Source organism: Nyctereutes procyonoides, unplaced genomic scaffold (genome assembly GCF_905146905.1).
Source record: "Nyctereutes procyonoides isolate TBG_1078 unplaced genomic scaffold, NYPRO_anot_genome, whole genome shotgun sequence".
NCBI classification, from domain to species: domain Eukaryota; kingdom Metazoa; phylum Chordata; class Mammalia; order Carnivora; family Canidae; genus Nyctereutes; species Nyctereutes procyonoides.
The window spans coordinates 18,624,931-18,641,818 of record NW_026575147.1 but is presented as its reverse complement, the minus strand read 5'-3'; the positions used below and the strand labels follow the sequence as shown (position 1 = coordinate 18,641,818).

At 38.1% G+C, this 16,888-nt stretch overlaps 1 protein-coding gene across 2 annotated transcripts in view; it reads left to right on the top strand.

Moving 5' to 3' along the window:
- PDZK1 (PDZ domain containing 1) overlaps nucleotides 1-16,888 on the top strand; it is a 57,253-nt gene that overhangs the window by 39,460 nt on the left and 905 nt on the right. For both annotated transcript variants that reach the window (XM_055312316.1, XM_055312315.1), the window contains exons 6-8: nucleotides 1,672-1,868; nucleotides 6,550-6,774; nucleotides 15,393-15,683. In XM_055312316.1, the coding sequence (XP_055168291.1) occupies nucleotides 1,672-1,868; nucleotides 6,550-6,774; nucleotides 15,393-15,683 (713 nt within the window). The remainder of the gene's footprint in view (nucleotides 1-1,671; nucleotides 1,869-6,549; nucleotides 6,775-15,392; nucleotides 15,684-16,888) is intronic.

Here is a 16,888-nt window from a genome sequence, read left to right as displayed (position 1 = left end):
ATTATATAAAAACATCTTCAGAGCCTTATATAATACCAAGAGAATCAAACAGGGATTCTTCAGTCAAGGAGCCCACTATTTAGTAGAGGAGATACAACACATATAACAGAAGGTGAGTGGTGAGGAGCACTGTCATATGGGGTAGAGTACAATTGGAATTCAAAGTTGGAGCACATTTTTCTCACTAAATAAGAACCGGAAGGCCTCATACTAGAGACAGCACCTGAGCTCAGACTTTGTAGTGTGAATACAATTTGGACAAGTAGATGGTATGGGGACAACGAAGCCCATTCCATGAGGATTGTGTGAACAAAGCAGGGAAGCATGGGCGTAGTTTGATTGGCATCTAATGCATGACACAAAAAATCACATTGGAAAGGAAGGTTGGAAAGAGATGATGAGGGCCTTTAAGGCCAGGTTGAAGAGTTTGGACTTGGCTCTGTAGTTTATGTGGAGTTAAAAGTTTTTTCAACAGCGTAGGAAGAAAAAATTAAGCCTACCATATCTTGGAGGCTTTACACATCTCAAGTACTCCTAATAATTCTGCAAGAAGAATTTCTGAAATTGAGGGCTGGGAGAAGATACAGTAACTATAAGGACAAATAGTTGTGGTTTAACTGGGATCAAATTCAGGTCTGTTCAGTTCTAAAGCCCACGCTTGTGCTGCTGGACCAGGGAATAATTTGGTTAGATGTTGCATAAAGATGAATCTGAAGGCAAGGATTAGGGACAGGGAGAGCAGTTGGTAAGGTGCTATAGTCCAGTAGAGTTTAAGGCCAGAACTAATACCATATGCATTTAGGGTAGAGGAAGTGGGACCAGAGAAGAAATGTGTCAAATATTAAGGTAGCATCAAATGACCTAGCAGTTGATTAGAATATGGGGAGTGGATACTGAGGAATAATTGATGCTAACTGTTGGTAACTGAGGTGATAATGCTCCCATGAACAAGTGAGCAAGGGGAAGAGCTTTGGGATGGGGGAGATGGGCAAAGATGACTTTTGGTTTGAATATGTTACATTTGAGGGATCTATGGGCTACCTAGCTGGAGATGCCCAACAGTTAGCTGGAAAAGTGAAACTGGAACTTCTCAAAATAGTGGGAGGGACAAAAAAAATGTGAGAGACCTGAAGGCATCTCATGAAGACAGTTCAAGTCAGGAGAGGAAGGGTAAAGACACATCCTTGAGGCACACACATACAAGCACATTCACAGTTGAATACACCCAATCGTTACTAAAATGCTAGCATGTGTTTCCTAGGCTCTGAGTTCTTTGGTTTCGTTCTTTTTTCTTCTTCCTCATTTTAATAGCTTAGCTTCTATGTAAGATGTATGGGCACACAGATATTCACTGACTTCCTGGGAATTTGCTGATTATTAATGCTTAAGATGTTATTTTGTCGAGACTGAATCTCACACACTTTTAGTAACAACATGATTCTTTTCTGTAAGATCCTTTCATTGGTAGTGGCTGGGTTTGTTCTTGGAGTAAGTTGTGGGCAGGGGATGAGGCTGGATAGGGTGTTTATTGTCATCCTTGGATGTCAGTGGGAGGGGCAGTAGGATTCAGCACACCTTCCAAATTCATTTTATTAGAGTGGTAGACTCCCACAGAACTTCCTCAGTTTAATCTAGAAGTCTTTCTGATAATTTAATTTTTTGGGAGGCTAGGTCAAGTCATCAAGGACATAGATTCCGGAAGTCCAGCAGAGGAGGCTGGCTTGAAGAACAATGACCTGCTGGTGGCTGTCAATGGCGAGTCTGTGGAATCCCTGGATCATGACAGTGTGGTGGAAATGATTAGAAAGGGCGGAGATCAGACTTCGCTGCTGGTGGTAGACAAAGAGACGGACAACATGTACAGACTGGTAAGTAATTTAAGGCTGCATATTCATGCATTAAGGTTGGGTCAATTCACTCAAGTCTCAAACTTTGGCTAGGTTACCACTTTGATTTTCAAACTGGAAGGGCATAACAATCCTCATTAAGACTGCACTGAAGTTCAAATTGGTAGTCATAAGAGAATGCCAAGTGATTGGTACATGAGTTTTAAGTCCTTAAATTTAAGATTTTGAAAGAATTTGCAAATATAACTACAGAATTACTCTTGTTGATCTGAGAAAAATCTATGAACAATAGTCTGGAAATAGGCAGATGTAGCACTAACTTTCCCAAATAGGAAACAATTGGATTTTAAATTATAGACCAATAAATTCCATTAACCCCACATAAAAGCCTAGAAAGTATTATTAAATAGCTTCTAAGCCCTTAGCAAGGAAAGAGAAACATGGATTCACCAAGACTAACTAACCTTAGGATCAAACTAACCTTATTTGCTTGCCACTTTTAATCACAACAGGTGTTAACGTGCATATTTTGTTTGTTAATAATTTTTAAATTTTATCACAAGAACTGAGGTATTCAGTCTAGTTTAACAAACATTTGGGGACCTTCTACATACCTAATCTGTCTTGCTAGGTGACAGTCACAAAGATGAACAAAGATGGACTTGTTCCATGTGATAACACAATAATGGAAGCATCTAAATGTACATAACTGATACAGAGGGAGGAATATGATAGGGGGTGGCATTGGCTCCTTTTTATAGATTACCAATTTCTTAGTCTCTCTAAATTTTTTTTTAAAGTCACCTACCTCAGCCAGTATTTAAACCCAAGTTTTTAATTCATTATACCATATACCTTCTCAGCACATTTTGATTAGCTATTTCAAGATACTTGTGTAAAGAAGATTAAAGAGTGAACTGGATGATAGAACAATTAATGGCTTTTTAGGTAGTTGTACAACCATACCTGAAGAATAATTCATATTGGAACAATGTCAATCTGAATAGATGTCTCCAGTGGTATACTTCTTATCATAAGCTAGTTTACTGCCAAATTTGGATGGAGACCTGGAAAACGTTTAACATACTTAACTCGTACAAATGGCTTAATGTGTTGATGGGTAATTAATTTACTAGAGATTATAATATTCAAAATATGTAGTCAGGATAGAAGAATAAAAATTAATAAGTTTAAGTTTAAACAGGAATAAACTTCAGGTACTAAACTAACTTAAAACTAAATTGTACGAGTACCAAATGGTGAGACCTGATTTGAGGACTATAAAAAAAAAAAAAGACCAGAAACCTGATGATACTCTAAATAGCTACCCCCATCCCCAAAAGGCAATTTAAAGTTACCTTAACTGACACTCGGCTTTTGGAGACGATAGTATTACTGTACTGAGTTATTCAGACCATACTTGAAGTGACTAGTAATGGAATCTTGGGCAAGTTACGCTCCCTGTGCTTGTTTCCTTAGTGGTAAGATGGGGGATAGCTACTATGAAGGGTTATATGCGGTAATATCTAGAACATTCAGAATAATACCTGGCACATAGAAATGTTATGTTTGTTAAGTCAACACTGTGTCCAGTTCTGAGAACATGACGATAAGAAGACCAGTGTCAGGAAAGGTAATCAGGGGGCAGCCCCCGGGGGGGGGTGTGTGTGTGGCAAGTCCCAGGGGGAGGGGGGCAGCCCCGGTGGTGCAGGGGTTTAGCCCTGCCGGCAGCTCAGGGTGTGATCCTGGAGACCTGGGATCCAGTCCCATGTCGGGCTTCCTGCTTGGAGCCTGCTTCTCCCTCTGCCTGTGTCTCTGCCTCTCTCTCTCTCTCTCTGTGTCTCTAATGAATAAATAAAATCTTAAAAAAAAAAGGTAATCAGGGCAGAGATTTTGGAAATCACCATGTGAATATTTAACTCGAATAAGCATAGGCTTTGGGGAAGAAAGGAGAATATCCTCAAGTAACTTGAAAGGCTAAATGGTAACTATGTAAGGTGATAGATATGTTAATTACCTTGACTGTGGTGGTCACATCACAATGTTATCAAATAAACACTGTACACTTTGAATATATACAATTTGTCAATTATACTTTAATGACGCTGGAAAAAACATAAAGCAAAAATTGACAAACTTGAAAGTAAAAATACACAATTCTATCATAATAGTTGGAGGATTTCAATATCCCATTCTCTATGGTGAATAGAGCCACCACTCAGAAGATAAGGAACTCAAGGACTTGAACAAAAGAAACTAACTAGACCCAACAGAAATACAGAGCACATCTACCCAACAACAGAACACATTCTTCTCAAGGGCACATGGGACATTATCCAGAATAGACCATATGCTAGACCACAGATTAAGTCACATTAGCCCAAAGATGGAATCAACCCAAGTATCCACTGACAGATGAATGGATTTAAAATGTGGTAAATAGGGGATCCCTGGGTGGCTCAGCGGTTTGCCAGGGCGTGATCCTGGAGTCCTGGGATCAAGTCCCACATCAGGCTCCCAGCATGGAGCCAGCTTCTTCCTCCTCCTGTGTCTCTGCCTCTCTCTCTCTCTCTATGTCTATCATAAATAAATAAATAAATGTTAAAAAATGTGGTAAATAGTGTGTGTATAAATATATATATTTATATGTATATAAATGTATATGTATATATTTTATATATATATAAAATATATACATATAAAAGAATTCAGAAGTCTATTACATAGGGAGCTTGCTTTTGGCTTAGGACCACTGAAGCTGCCAGGAACAGGGGAAGCCATTTTTGCTGAGTGGTGACTTCCCAGGTGGTGGATAGTTCAGGCAGAAGTCAGGAGGTTCCTGATCTGGCTGTTGTAAAGGGGATTCAGGCACCAATTATTTTCCAGTCCCTCCTAATTTTATGACAATGATGTAAATAATGTTCTGGTTAATATAAAAGAGAACTTTGATCTAAAAAGATGCCTGTCCCCATCTTCTTCCTCCTCCTCTCCAAATCCCCTCTAAAGTAGGTTCCAGGGCAGCCCTGGTGGCTCAGTGGTTTAGTGCCTCCTTCAGCCCAGGGCATGATCCTGGAAACCCGGGATCGAGTCCCACGTCAGGCTCCTTGCATGGAGCCTGCTTCTCCCTCTGCCTTGTATCTCTGCCTCTCTCTCTCTCTCTCTGTGTCTCTCATGAATAAATAAATAAAATCTTGGAAAAAAATTAAATTAGGTTCCATACAGGAGTGTGTGGGGGTGGGCGTATCTTTGAGATCTATCAGTGAATAAAACAAATACCTAACTCAAATATTTGAAAGTGAATAAAAACTCATTAAGTGTTTAACATTACTGTACTTGTCTTCAAGATTAGCTGCTACTATCACTTACAGTTGATTTGCGTGTTGGATAGTGATTCAACAGTATTTCTATATGTAAAGAGTCACTGATAACTTTCCACATTTTAAAGACAGAAAGAAATGTGGGACACTTGCAAATATATCACTGAAATGTCTGAAACTTAGTTGAACTGGGTACCTAGGAAGTTCTTAGCTGTGCTATTCTTGCTTAGGAAGGAAGATGTGGTCTTGTGGTTAGAGAGATGATAACCAGAGGACCCTAACCTAATTTTAACCAGGCTGCTGAACAGTGTGACTTGGGGCAGAGAACACATTGTACTCACTTTCAATTGCTTGATTTTCTACTCATTGCCTAACAAATGTCCTGTATACTCGTGGGCAGCAATTTAATTGCTGATCTCGGCTCTTACCATACCCAAATTTACCCTTTTAATTCTCTCAATTAAAACCCACAGTGTACTAAGCTCTTAATTCTTTTAAAAAAATCAGTCATGTTTCCTGTTCTATGTCTCTTTTGTATTCAAGACCATCATTCCCTTCTTCACATGGATGGTCTGAGAGTAGAGATGGAGTAGAAGTATTTAAAGTTGGTGAACAGGGCAGCCCAGGTGGCTCAGCGGTTTAGTGCTGCCTTCAGCCGAGGGCCTGATCCTGGAGATCTGGGATCGAGTCCCGCGTCGGGCTCCCTGCGTGGAGCCTGCTTCTCCCTCTGCCTGTGTCTCTGCCTCTCTCTTTCTCTCTCTGTGTCTCTCATGAATGGATAAATAAAATCTTAAAAAAAAAAAAAGTTGGTGAAGAGTTTGGCATAACAAAAGTGTCAGCTAAAGATTACAATAGTAAAATGAGTACAACAAATTACTGTGTGTACTTAAGATGGTGATAAAAATAGTGTTTTGTTTCACTTTCTCTGATGTGTTTAAGGAGCTCTGAAGACCATCTTACTGAAGAGGAAGGGCTACAGGAACCTATTATGCATGAGCTACAGAGCAAGTCCCTTGATGTGTGTAATCTCCCACAGGGAGACTGCCTACAGTTGGTCAGTGACTTGCTTACTAACACAAAGTCAAAAGATACTAGCAATTTTTTAAACTTATTTTTGAATCTTTATGCAACATTCTATACTGCTTTTATTTTATGTGTATGTGCATTTATTTACATATTTATACATATTACTCCATAGCCAAGCTCAATCTTTCTTCATACGTTTCCTGGTTGGGGTAGTAGAGAAATTTTACTGCCCCCAATCAAATGTATTTGCCAGAGTTGTGGAACATGTATGATACCTTGTAAATTAAGCTACTACATTTAATAAAGTATAACTACTCATACTTACAATTAATGTTTTTTCCCCCTTTTATTTTCAAAAGGCTCATTTTTCTCCATTTCTCTACTATCAAAGTCAAGAACTGCCTAATGGTTCTGTCAAGGAGGCTCCAGCTCCTACTCTTGCTCCTCCAGAGGTTTCAAGTTCAGATACTTCAGAGGAAGTAGGAAATCATAAGCCTAAGCTCTGCAGGCTGGTTAAAGGCGAAAATGGCTATGGCTTCCACTTAAATGCGATTCAGGGTCAGCCAGGCTCCTTCATCAAAGAGGTATGGTAATCTGGTTCCAGTAGCCCACTGACCACAGTCACACTTAGGAGACCCATAGTTTCTCCCACTCATCGATGGCTTAGTAAAAAGTTTTCATTGAAGACCTACACTGAGGGTCTCACTTGGTTTTAAAGAAATGTCATGGTCCCGTACCCTTTAAGATAGTGAGTAGTACATCCTAAGCTCACATCTTTTGTTTTTCTTAAACACCTAATTGTCTTTAGATACTTTCAAATCAAGTAGAGTGAATCAACATGACTGTACTTGACAGTCACTATCAGCTCTGAGAGTGATAATTGTTTACTTTTGAGCATTTGGCATAACGTCCCTAGCCTATAGGGACTGACAGTGCGAAGTCTATCCCTATAGCTCTCAAGTTGGGAATGAAGAAAGGGAACCTATGAAATCTAATTAATGCCTTCAACCCAGAAGACATATGATAAGGTATTTATTTAACTATTGCAATGCTACTCATTTTTTCTTCTGATGATCTTAATAATTTTTTAAAAAGTTGAAGTATAGTTGACATACAATGTTCTATTATTTTCAGATGTACAACATAGTGTTTTAACAATTATATATATTACAAATGCTCATCATTAGTAAGTGTGGTTACCACTGTCACCATAGTTATTAAATATTGTTGACTATATTCCCTAAGCTGTACTTTTAATTCCTGTGATTTATTTGTTGTATAACTGGAAGTTTGTACTTAATCCCCTTTGCCTATTTTGCCCATATCCCCCATCTGCCTCTCCTTTGGCAACCACCAGTTTTATTCTCTGGATGTGAGTCTATTTGTTTTGTTTCTTGGATTCTATGTATAAGTGAAATCATAAGGCATGTGTCTTTTTCAGTCTAATTTTATTTAGCAGAATACTGTCTAAGCCCATCCATGCTGTTGTGAATGGCAAGAGTTCCTTCTTTTTTATGGTTGAGTAATATTCCGTTGTGACATACACATGCACACATCTTCTTTACCCATTCATCCATCATGGGCACTTAGGTGGCTTCCGTATCTTGGCTATTGCAAATAATGCTGCTGGGAACATAGGGGGACACAAATCTTTTCAAATTGGTGTTTTGTTTTTTTTTGGGAAAATACCCAGAAGTGGAATCAATGGATTTTATGGTAGTTCTGTTTTGAAATTTTTGGGGAATCTCCATACTATTTTCCATAGTGGATGCACCAATTTACATTCCCACCCACAGCACACTGGGGTTCATTCCCATTTCTCCACATCCTTGCCAATACTTTTTATTTCTTATCTTTTTGGTAGTAGCCATTCTAACAAGTGTGAGGTGATATCTCATTGTGGCTTTGATTTGCATTTTCCCGATTAATAAAGTTGAGCATCTTTTCATGTGTCTCTTGGCCATGTACATGTCTTCTTTGGGAAAATGCCTATTCAGGTCTTCTGCCCACTTCTTTTTTTTTTAATTTTTATTTATTTATGATAGTCACACACACAGAGAGAGAGAGAGAGGCAGAGACACAGGCAGAGGGAGAAGCAGGCTCCATGCACCGGGAGCCCGATGTGGGACTCGATCCGGGGTCTCCAGGACCGCGCCCTGGGCCAAAGGCAGGCGCTAAACCGCGGCGCCACCCAGGGATCCCTTCTGCCCACTTCTTAATTGGATTATTTGTTGTTGTACGAGTCCTTTATATATTTTGGATATTAACCCCTCATCAGATATATCATCTGCAAATATCTTCTCCATTTAGTAGGTGGCCCTTTCATTTTGTTGATTTCCTCTGCAGTGCAAAACCTTTTTATTTGAGATAGCCAGAATAGTTTCTTTTTTGCTTTTACTTCCCTTGCCTAAGGAGACTGATGTAGAAAAATATCGTTACGGCCGATGTCAGGGTAATTACTGTGTTTTCTTCTAGGAGTTTTATGGCTTCAGATCTCACATTTAGGTCTTTAATCCATTTTGATTTTATTTTTGTATGTGGTGTAAAGTGGTCCAGTTTGATTCTTTTGCATGTGGCTGTCCAGTTTTCCTACCACCATTTATTGAAGACACTGTTGTATGTTCTTGCCTACAATCTACAACAAAGGTTGTAGACTGACCATATAAGCATGGGTTTATTTCTGGGCTCTCTATTCTGTTCCATTGATCTATATGTCTACTTTTGTGCCAGTATCATACTGTTTTGAATCCTGTAACTTTGTGGTATACCTTGAGATCTGGGATTGTAAGACCCCAGCTTTGTTCTTCTTAGGATTGTTTTACCTATTCAGGATCTTTGTGGTTCCATACAAATTTTAGGACCTTCTGTTCTAGTTTTGTGAAAACCACTATTGGAATTTTGATAGGAAAGGCATGGAACCTGTAGATTGTTTTGAGTAGTATGGACATTTTAACTCAGGGTACAGGTCTTTCAAACCTCCTTCTTAGCCTCCTTGGTTAAGTTTATTCCTAGATATTTTATTCTTTTTGATGCAAATATATATGGGATTTATTTTCTTTCTTCTTTCTTTCTTTTTTCTTTCTCTTTTTAAAAAGTTTTATTTATTTAAGTAATCTTTTTAAAGATTTTATTTATTTATTTATTTATTTAATAATAAATTTATTTTTTATTGGTGTTCAATTTGCCAACATACAGAATAACACCCAGTGCTCATCCTGTCAAGTGCACCCCTCAGTGCCAGTCATCCATTCACCCCCCACCCCCCGCCCTCCTCCCCTTCCACCACCCTATTTAAGTAATCTTTACACCCTGTGTAGGGCTTGAACTCACAACCCTGAGATCAATAGTCAAATGCTCTTCTGACTGAGCCAGCCAGGTGCCCCAAAATGGAATTGTTTTCTAAGTTTCTTTGCCACTTTGTTATTAGTGTACACCAACACAACAGAGTTCTGTACACTAATTTTGTATCCTACAACTTTATTGAATTCACTTACTCTAATAGTTTTTGGTGAGTCTTCAGGGTTTTTCTACATGTAGTATCATGTCATCTGCAAATAGTGACAGTTGTACTTTTTTCCTTATTAATTTGATGACCCTTCTTTTCCTTTTCTGATTTTTTTTAAAAAGGATTTATTTATTTGAGAGAGAGAAAAAAAGAGGTGAGGAGGGGCAGAGGGGGAGAGAGAATCCCAAACAAACTTCCTGTTGAATCTGGAGTCTGAAGTAGGGCTTGATCCCATGTCCCCGAGATCATGACCTGAATGGAAACCAAGAAATAAACCAAGATCAGTTTAACCAACTGAGCCAACCAGGCACCCTTCCTTTTCTGATTTTTGTAGCTAGGACATCCAGTACCACATCAAATAAAGGTGGTAAGAGTGGATATTTTTGTCTTCTCCTGATCTTAGAGGAAAAGCTTTCAGCTTTTCACCATTGAGTATGATGTTAACTGAGGGTTTGTCATATAGAGACTTATTTATGTTGAGGTATGTTCCCTCTAAATTTACTTTGTTGAGTTTTTATCATGCTGAATTTTGGCAAATGTTTTTTTCTGCATCTATTGAGGTGGTCATTAGATTTTTAACCCTCATTTTGTTAATGTGGTGTATTACATTGATTTGTGGATACTGAACCATTCTTGCAACCCTGGAATAAATCTCACTTGATTATGGTTAATGATCCTTTTACTGTGTTGTAGAATTTGGTTGGTTATTATTTTGAGGACTTTGCATCTATGTTCATCAGGCATAATGATGTGTAATTTTTTTTTGTGTGTGGTGTGTTTGTCTGGTTTTGGTATCAAAAACTGGTCTTGTAGAATGCTGGCTTTGTAGAATGACTTTGGAAGCTTTCCTTCCTCTTCTGTTTTTTTTGGAATACCTTGAGAAGGATAGGTATTAACTCTTCTTTAGATGTTTGGTAGAATCACTTGTGAAGCCATCTAGTTCTAGACTTTTGTTTGTTGAGGGTTTTTGATTTCTGATTCAATTTGGTTACTAGTCTGCTCAGATTTTCTATTTTTTCCTGACTCAGCCTTAGAAGAATCTGTTTCCAGGAATTTATATATTTCTTCTAGGTTGTCTAACTTATTTATTTTTATTGAAATATAGTTGACATGTTAGTTTTAGGTGTACCACATAGTGATTTGACAACTGTATATGTTATGCTATGCTCAACCACAAGTGTAGCTAATCATCTGTCACCACTCCACATTATTACAGTATCATTGACCATATTCCCTATGTCTTACCTTTTATCCCGTGATGTATTCATTCTATATTTCATCATTTTTGTGTATGGTGTGAGAAAGTGGTCATTATATAGCTGTTCAATTTTCATAGCACCATTTATTGAAGAGACTATCTTTTCTCCACAGTATATTCTTGCCTCCTTTGTTGATTAAATGATCATATAAGTGCGGGATCATTTGTGGGTTCTCTATTCTGTTCTATTGATCTATTTTTTTGGTGCCAGTACTATACTGTTTTGATTACTGTAGCTTTGTAGTATATCTTGAGATCTGGGATTGTGGTATAACAAATTTTGTTCTCCTTTCTCAAGATTGCTTTGGATATTTGGCATTCTTTTGTGGTTCCACACAAATTTTAATATTATTTGTTCTAGTTCTGTGAAAAATGCTGTTGGTATTTTGATAGGAATTGCATTGAATCTATAGATTGCTTTGGGTAGTATGAACATATTTAACAATATTTGTTTTTTCAAACATGAGCATGCAATGTCTTTCCATTTGTTTGTGTCATCTTCAGTTTCTTTCATCAATGTTTAGGTCTTCCGAGTACAGGTCTTACACTTTCTTGGTTAAGTTTATTCCTAGGTATTTTATTCTTTTTGGTGCAATTGTAAACAAAATTACTTCCTAAATTTCTTTTTCTCCTACTACTTTATTAGTAGTATAGCACAACTGACTTGTGTGTTAATTTTTTATCTTGCAACTTTATTGAAATCATTTATTCTAATAGTTTTTGGTAGAGTCTGTAGGGTTTTCTTTGTATAATATGTCATCTGCAAATAATAACAATTTTACTTTTTCCTTATCAATTTGGATACCTTTTATTTCTTATCTGATCCTTGCAGCTAAGTCTCACAGTGTTATGTTGGATAAAAGTGGCAAGAAGGAATGTTGTCCAGTTTATTGGCTTCTAATTTTTCATAACAGTTTCTTATAATTCCTTGTATTTCTATGGTGTTGGTTGTAACTTCTTTCATTTTTCATTGACTCCTCTTTTTTTTCCTTTGCAGAATCTGCCTAAAGGTATACAGTTTTAGCTAGCTCCTGATTTCATTGATTTTTAAAAAAGATTTTATTTATTTACTCATGAGAGACACAGAGAGAAGCAGAGACATAGGTAGAGGGAGATGCAGGCTTCCTGTGGGGAGCCTGATAGGGGACTCAATCCCAGGACCCTAGGATTACGACCTATGCCAAAGGCAGATCCCCAACTACTGAGCCAACCAGGCATCCCTCACTGATCTTTCCTATTTTTTTTTTTTTTTTTTAGTTTCTATTTCCACTCAGATCTTTATTTCCTTTCTCCTACTAACTTTGGGCTTTGTTCTTTTTCTAGTTCTTTTAGGCATAAGCTTAAATTGAGGTTTTTCCTGATTCTTGAGGTAGGGCAGTAGCTCTATGAGATTCTTAGAACTGCTTTTACTCCATCCCAAAGACTGAATTGTGTTTTCATTTGTCTTCATTTATTTTTTTATTTCCTCCTTGATTTCTTGGTTGACACGTTCATTGTTTAGTAGCATGTTACTGGTGTTCTTTTTAGACTTTTTCTTGTGATTTCTAGTCCAACCAGTTAGCCACCCAGGTGCCCCAGTGTCTTTGTTTTAAAATCTATTTTATCTAATGTAAGCACTGCTACTTTGTTTTTATTTTTGGCTTCCATTTGCATGGTAAATGTTTTCTAGCCTGTCACTTTCAGCCTGGGTCTTTAGGCCTGAAGTGTCTCTTATAAGCAGCATATAAATGGATCTTGCTTTTATATCCGTTCAGTTACCCTGTCTTTTGATTGGAGCATTTAGACCATTTACATTTAAAGTAATTGATAAGGGGGATCCCTGAGTGGCTCAGTGGTTTGGTGCCTGCCTTTGGCCCAGGGTGTGATGCTGGAGACCCGGGATCGAGTCCCACATCAGGCTCCTGGATGGAGCCTGCTTCTCCCTCTGCCTGTGTCTCTGCCTCTCTCTCTCTCTCTGTGTCTATCATTTCCTGGGTATTTTTGTAGTTCTATTCCTTTCTTCTTTTGCTCTCTTCCCTCATGACTGATGACGTTCTTTCTTCTTTTGCTCTCTTCCCTTATGACTGATGACTTTCTTTTAATGTTACACTTGGATTCCTTTCTAATTTTTTGTATTATTATAGGTTTTTGATTTATGGTTACTATATAACATTCCTATATGACATCCTAAATATATAACAGTGTATATTAAGTTGATGGTCACTTAAATTCAAACATATGTATGTATGTGTGTGTGTGTGTGTATATATATATATATATATATTTTTTTTTTTTTTTTAAGAGAGAGCACAAGTGAGTATGGGAGAGGAGGGACAGAGGGAGAGAGAGAATCCTAAGCAGGCTCCATGCCCTGCATGGAACCCGATGCAGGGCTTGATCTCACAATCCTGAGAAAATGACCTGAGCTGAAATCAAAAGTCAGATGCTTAACCAACTGAAACACCAAGGCATCCCAAATTCAAATATATTCTAAAAGCACTATATTTTTATTCCTTCCTCTCCACATGTAATGTGTCTTATTTTGCATCTTTTTATTCTGTAAATCTCTTATTTATTTGATATAATTGGTTTTACTACCTTTGTGTTTCAACCTTCACACTAGATTTATAAGTGATTGATCTACTATCTTTACGTGTTTTCTTTTATTGGTGAAATTTTTTCCTTTCATAATTTTCTTCTAGTTATCCCCTTTTCCACTTGGAGAAGGCCCTTCAACATTTCTTGTAAGTTTGGTTTAGGGGTTGTGACTTCTTTAACTTTTGTCTGGGAAACTGTCTCTTTCCTTCAATTCTGAAAATGAGTTTGCTGGAGTTTGCTAGAACATCCTTGCACGTGGTTTTTTTTTTCTTTGGTCCTTTGCAGGCCAGAGGGGGAATGGCATATATTTGTCTATATGTTATATGGATATATAATCTCAAAGTTTCTACTGAAAAATCAGCTGATAGCCTTACGAGATTTCCCTTATAGGTAGCTAGCTGCATTTCTCTTGCTGCTTTTAAGATTCTCTATCTTTGATCTTTGACATTTAAATTGTTATAGGTCTTGGTGTTCCTTCTTGGGTTCAGCTTGCTTGGGGTTCTCCTGGACGTCTGTCTCTTCCCCAGATTAGGGAAGTTTTCAGTTATTATTTCTTCAAAAAAAGCTTTCTGTCCCTTTCTCTGTTCTCCTTCTGGGATTCTTATGGCATGAATGTTACTGTCCTAGAGATTCCTTAACCTAACCTCAATTAATTTTTTTTTTCTTTTTGTTGTTCAGCTTGAGTGCTTACTGGTCTTTGCGGATCACTAGATTTGTTCTGTATCATCTGTTGATTCCCTCTCATGTATTTTTAAATTTTAATTATAAAAAAGAATGAATCAGAGATAAAGAATATATTTTTTATTTCTTTAAGTTCTTACTGAATTCATTTACTCTTCTCTGAAGTCTGGTGAGCATCTTTATGACCATTACTCTGAACTTTCTCAGGTTGATTGCTTATCTCCATTTTGTTCAATTCTTGTTTTGTCTTATTCTTTCATTTGAAACATATTCCTCTGTCTCAAACAGCTACATCTTCCTGTCTTAAAGGAGTGATCTTGTGTAGAAATGTCCCCAGTGTAGACTGCAGGTGCCTAGTAGCTTAGGGTGGAGCCAGCTCTGGTGGCATAGCTGAAGCAGGCATGGGCTGGGGTGATTTGGAGTGCTTTATGCCATGATTGCTTTGGTGAGGTAGCTGAGGGTGTCCTGGTGTGTGCCATAGTGGGCCTGCATTGAGCTGGTATGGGCTAGGGTCCCAGGGCTTGTTGAGGATGGCTAGAGCATCTGGGCTTATCTTGCATTATCAAGGTGGAGATGGAATGTTAACAGTGGTACTTGCTAATACCCTGTGCCCCTGAGAATTTCAGCAGTTTCTCTACCATTTGGCAGATGCTCTCGGGTTAGTCAACTGGTTCTCTTCGATTAGTCTAGTTGCTCTTTAAACTGCTACTATTTTTCTGTGCCCCAGGTCTGGGGAATCTGTGTGCAGACTCCTCAGTGGTCTCTCTCCCTACTGTAGTTTGTAGCATCAGGGGCGGGGGTTTCATCATTACTGTGTCTCCATCTCTTCTGCTGTTCTCTCTGTGGTCTATTCTTTTTTGTGTAAAAGCTGCTCAATCGGCCCTCAGTTCTTCAGGAGGAATTGCTCTTTATGTAGATGTCGATTTGGTGTCTGTGGGAGGAGGTGAGTTCAGAGTCTTTTTGTGCTGTCATCTCGGACCCCTCCTACCATGGTATTCATTTGAGAACGGAAGTTGAATCTTTCAGAAGTGGAAAAGCATTAGAGCACCTTTCTTATGTACCTTAGGGAGAAATAACATGGTTAAAAGTACATTTTCAAACTCCTCTCTCCTCTGAAGGGAAGCTAAACTAAATTCCTTTATCCATGTCAGGAAGTGATAATTCAGAACCTCTCTTCATAGGTACAGAAGGGCAGCCCTGCTGAATTGGCAGGGTTGGAGGATGAAGATATCATCATTGAAGTGAATGGAGCAAAGGTGGTGGATGAACCCTATGAGAAAGTGGTAGACAGAATCCAGAGCAGTGGGAAGAATGTCACACTGTTGGTCTGTGGAAAGAAGGCCTATGATTATTTCCAGGTTAAGAAAATCCCTGTTGTTTCTTCCATGGCTGATCCACTGAATGAAACTCCTGATTCCAAAGAAGAAACACTGGCAGAACCAGAGCTCGAGTCATATGTGGCAAAAGAACGAGTGAGTGGTGACAGACTACTTTTAGTGATCTAACCTATCAGGGTATGATAAAGTCCTTAATAAGTACACCCCAGGTCTGTGTTGACCACACATTTCCTAGAATACTGGAAAATTACAAAGAGAACAAGCAAGTCAAATTATTTTGGTGGAGAGGAAGTGGTATGAGGACAAGCTTCTTTTTCATAGCATGGAGTTGACAGTAACTGTCTGGAGAAAAATCAATTAATAAAAGTTTATCAAAATTATAATGGAACCACCAGAAGAACCTGAATCAGACTGTGTACAAATTCTGATTCTGTAACTTAACAGCCTTGGGCAAATGGATTTATTTTCTCTCTGCCTCACTTACCCCGCTTGTAAACCAAGAATAGTTTATAGGATTATTAGGATTATATTAACTATTTTTCAATTTAAAAAAATTTTAAGTTTAAAATCAATTAATATATAGTATATTACTAGTTTCAGAGACAGAGTTAAATGACTCATCAGTTGCATATAACACCCAGTGCTCATTCCATCACGTGCCCTCCTTAATGCCTATCACCCAGTTACCCCATCCCCCCCAGATACCTCCCCTCCAGCAACCCTGTTTGTTTCCTATTTTTTATTTTTATTTATTTTTTGTTTGTTTCCTATTAACTAAGACTATTAAAGTGCTTCAAATAGTGCCTGGTTAATAATGGTAAGCCTGAAACTGAATGGTAGTGGTTAGAGACATTCAAGATAATTGGCAGGTATGTATGTTTTATTAATAGGAAAAAGCATTACTCTGGATTAAATTCCTTGATAAGTCTTTTATATTTTTGCCAAGTTCATAAAGGAAATGAACGGCAAAGCCAAAACTCCAAAAGATTTATGTCATTCTTCTTTCCATTATATTTAATTCTACTCCATTTACATTAATTTTACAGATTGGTCATATAAATTAAATACTACTTGTTAATGAATACACTCTTAGTTTGGGATGCTATAATAAAAGACCATAGACTGGGTGGCTTATAAATCACACACATTTATTTCTCACAGTTCTGAAAGGTGAAAAGTCCAAGATCAATTGATGAGTCACTGACAGATCTGGTGACTGGGGAAGACCCCTCATCCAGGTGGGAAATGGCCAACTTCTTGCTATGTCCTCACATGGTAGAAGGGGATATGGAGCTCTGGGGGGACCTTTTTTCATAAGGCATTAATCCCAATCATGAGGG